Genomic DNA, 4,000 nt, shown 5'->3' with positions numbered 1-4,000 from the left:
TTATTGGTAGACGGATAACATGTCACACCGTTTTCTCTTTGAGTGCCAAGTTATCTGAAGTTTACTGTATTTAATGCTTTTTTGTTTAATTTGAGAAAATGAAGACCTATGAACACCAATACAATAGCCTACTTGGCTAGAAAAAATTGAACCAGTATTAACCAGTATTTCATTTAGTTCGAAACGGAACCAAATCAGTCGTTCATAACTTTTGGAACCGGAGCTGAAAATTCTGGTTCAGTTTGGAACGGAAAAAAATCGAATCCCTGCTTTTTTACCTTTCAGAAGGCAATATCCCCTGACAGGAAGTGAACTTTGTGGTTAACTACGCTTCTTTTTCTGTATGATAGTAAACCAATGGTTCACAATAACAGTTTACACACTTGTAACAGAAAGAGACATTTTGTTTTGCTATTTTTGTTTGGAAAAGTTAAATGTAGAGATGACCCAGCCCTAACAGCTCATGTGATCTTATTTTGTCTGGGTGTATCAGTTCCTTTTACACAGAAAGTGATGTGTCTCTTGCACAAGAATAAGCAGAACCTAAAGTTATTCATTGAACTAAGAGCAAGAAGCAGTTACGGGTGAACTAAGTTTTGAGTGATTACAGTTCAACCCCTCTCCAGCAAGTGTCACTGTGAGTCAGATTAGTCAATTTACCTCCAGTATGCTTACCTGTATTAATCTGTACCAAACGTGGCGCTGTAAAAATGAATGGAGGTAAATAGATTAAAGGATTAGGAAACTGGTCGTAAAAGGGTAGCTATAAAACAATAACATCCACATTGCTTTTATTATTTATTTTTGCTGTTGTTGGATAGTGCTATTTAAAAATATCTCTCTTGTCTTTTCTGTCATCTGCGCTTGACCATTTCCTTGTTTGTTTGTTAACAGATACTGTTTATCTAAATGCAGTGAAATCTTTCTGGGTTTTTTATTTTATTTATTTTAATGGTATTTGTCTTTTTTTTTTTTTTTTTTTTTTTTAAATCCAGAGGTTCTTTGAAAATTTGAATCCCATGCAAGATAAAATGGAAAAGGAATTTGATGATTATTTGTTCAATAAGTCATTGGAAATAGAGCCTCGCAATGCCAAGTCATTACCAAGATTTGTAAGTGTTGCTTGATACTGATATTAACTATGAAAACAATTCATTGATGTCAGTTTAGAAGGCAATAAGATATATTTTGTTTTGTCTGTGACTACCATATATAGTTATATCCTGTATATTTCAGATGAGTGAAATGTGTATAATCCCAGCAGCAATGGTGTATAGCTATTAGAGCTAATGAACTGTCAGAAATAAATTAAATAGACTATTGTGAACTTTTGGTATACCATGGAGAAAGCATAGCAGAATGTAGTGAAGTATGGTCAAGCATGGTCACACATTGTAAACCACAGATACGTATGGTAAAGCATAGGAACACTTCAATACACTAAATTCAAAGGAAATGTTGGCTTTTACGTTTTATGTCTATGTAACCTTCAGTGTGTATCATAAAACAAGCAAAAACTAGAGAAAGTATAGCACTGGCTAGCACCCCAATTCACTGCTAATGTTTTATTTCTCTACCTCTTCTTCCCTGCAGGCTAAGAAATACAGCTGTCCTATGAAGTCTCCTGGTGTACGACCCTCAATCGTTAGGGCCAGTACCGTGAGACACCCGACTCCGCTACAGAACGAGCCGCGCAAAATCAGTTACAGCCGAATCCCCGACAGCGAAATGGAAAGCACGCCATCCGCTCCTAACTCCCCTCGGACACCCCTGACTCCTCCCCCGGCATCCACGGCATCCAGCACAACGGACATCTGCAGCGTCTTCGACTCCGGACCGCCCAGCCCCTTCCATTCAAGTATGTCTTAGCAGAGTGTCTGCTGAGCCCATTCTACGTTGCACTTGCTAGCATTTTAGATTCTACAGTTGTCCCTTTGTTATAAGGTGTCCAGTTATAATGGTAGTTTTTCCCACAATGCCCCTGTAATTTAGTTATATGGAAAAACACAAAGAGCACATTCTCTCAAGTATGACTTCTGACTAGTAGTTTAAACTGGGGAGCATTATATAAGAGGTTTTTTTTAGTAGTCAGCTGCCTTGAAATATATTCTGTTTTTTATATTATCGTCTTAAAAGTTAACCGTAACTTGTGTTTCTTTCAAGCTGTAGCCAAACTTGCTCGAGGTGATCATCTAAAAAGAGTTATTGTAGAAAGATGGTCTTTAGATACGTTGGCTGAACAATGCAGTTGCATACTGTATGTGTAGGTGATTATTCTGTGGTCCTAAACACAGGTTTGACAGGTACTCAACATAAACCCACAAGCACGTCACCGTTGAATTCCATTGGTGTGGAAGGGAGATTCATACACATTTGTACCATCTAACTACTTACTAATCCATGCTGTTTCCTCTTTGATATTTTGAAGTATTTGTCTTACAACAGCCATTTATGTCAGTAGCCAGAACTGCTTAGCATTCTCTCAGGGTGTCTCTTGTTTTTTTTCACAGACAGCGATACCATCTTTGCCTCAGTTTCACTGCCCCACGGCCCAAGTTAGTATCAGGTTTCAGTTGCCTGCTTCAGCCCAGCACCACAGAACTGCATTCCTTATGTCAAGCTTTAGCCTCCCTGCTGCTGACGCACTCCTGTGTAAAAGTCCAACGCCATGCATGCCTAACCATCAGGGACTCCCATCATTCCTTGTGACGACTCTTACTGTTACAAAGCCATGTTCTTGTCAGATACATTCATATGCTTTACTGTGGCTTTTTCAGTCCATTCCATTCTAGTCATGGCTGGTCTATATGTCTTTAACCAAATCTTCCAGGTCCAAACAGATAATTAAGGAACTGATTTGTGCCCTGGACTGGAAGAACAAAGAGTGTGGGTTTTTTAAAAGTCCTTTTTGATGTCTGAGTTACACCCATAACTCTGCATTTTTAAATTTGTGTTTGGATTGAAAATACTGGCATACCAAAACAACCTGTGAAGAAACTGGCTTTCATGAACTACCTATGCAGTAGTAAAATGAATGTGAACAGCAAAAGAGATTAAAGGTAGTTAACACAGAATTCCGTACATATGAAACTTACTCCCTTAAAAAAAGAAAAGAGTTCAGTTTTAATCAAGTACGGTCTAACGTCTCAAGAGGCACCATCTGCCACTTGCCACAGTTCTGAGCCTCCCTCCTGTTTTAAACTTTTCCATATGAGATCTGATTTACAAGTTTCATATTTATTTTGTGTGACTGTGAAAGCTTCTAAAAAAAAAAAACAAGCTTTTAATAGTAGCTTTTAATAACTTTTAAACAGTAAAGTTTTCTTTACTCAAACTCTAACTCGGAATCCTCCATGTACTGTGTTGTTTAAAATTTAGTGTGTTGAAGTGTTGTGTTAATTAATGTGAACATTGTTAAACCTAAAAATACCTTTTAAATCCACTGTTTATTTATTTATTTTGCTGTTACCTTCAGGTTTGTGCTGAGGAAGTTTTACTGTAATTTTCTATTGCAATTATAGTTTAAGTAACTCAGACACCAAAAAATACAGTGAGACTGTGCAGCCCATTGTTGGAATTAGTCTACCATAAAGTAATTTTCTGCATGCAGAATGTCGGTATTACCTTGGCAGAGCAGCCCCTGCTAGCTGCACCCATTGCACACACGATACTGAGGATCATTGCAGCTTGGTGTTATCCAGCACTACTGTACTTATTAAAAAAGACTGGCCAGGATGTGCACTAGTTGTTTTCTAACACCTACCTCGCTAATGTAATCACAAACCCAGCCATTCCATATGCAGTGAAACCCTGTGCATGTTTGTTTTAATCTATTTTCTGTTAAACGTTCCTGTCAAATCAAGCCAGTGATAATAAACGGGGCATTCAGGTGTTAATAAAATGGTTTGGATTTATATGTATGATAACGTTAGGGCTGTGTTCAGAAATTTTAGCAATACTGCATGTTTTAGCAATGAGCCGTTGTTTAGTCACTTTTATT

At 37.7% G+C, this 4,000-nt stretch overlaps 1 protein-coding gene across 1 annotated transcript; it reads left to right on the top strand.

The window, feature by feature from the left end:
* The first annotated feature begins 976 nt into the window (after positions 1-976).
* Positions 977-3,218, top strand: LOC121310248 (son of sevenless homolog 1-like). The gene is made up of 3 exons (XM_041243549.1): positions 977-1,112; positions 1,594-1,858; positions 2,511-3,218. Exons 1-3 carry the CDS (start codon positions 1,020-1,022, stop codon positions 2,558-2,560), a joined length of 408 nt encoding a protein of 135 aa, XP_041099483.1. The 5' UTR covers positions 977-1,019; the 3' UTR covers positions 2,561-3,218.
* Positions 3,219-4,000: the final 782 nt, after the last annotated feature.

Source organism: Polyodon spathula, unplaced genomic scaffold (genome assembly GCF_017654505.1).
Source record: "Polyodon spathula isolate WHYD16114869_AA unplaced genomic scaffold, ASM1765450v1 scaffolds_1903, whole genome shotgun sequence".
In the NCBI taxonomy this organism is placed as follows: domain Eukaryota; kingdom Metazoa; phylum Chordata; class Actinopteri; order Acipenseriformes; family Polyodontidae; genus Polyodon; species Polyodon spathula.
This window is presented reverse-complemented; position numbering and strand designations above follow the sequence as displayed.

What these genes read in the sequence shown, in the direction of transcription:
- LOC121310248 (XM_041243549.1), top strand. Translation starts at nt 1,020, where the DNA reads ATGCAAGATAAAATGGAAAAGGAATTTGATGATTATTTGTTCAATAAG. An exon ending in CCAAGTCATTACCAAGATTT is followed by an intron (nt 1,113 to 1,593) that starts GTAAGTGTTGCT and finishes TCTTCCCTGCAG; the next exon opens with GCTAAGAAATACAGCTGTCC. An exon ending in GCCCAGCCCCTTCCATTCAA is followed by an intron (nt 1,859 to 2,510) that starts GTATGTCTTAGC and finishes TTTTTTTCACAG; the next exon opens with ACAGCGATACCATCTTTGCC.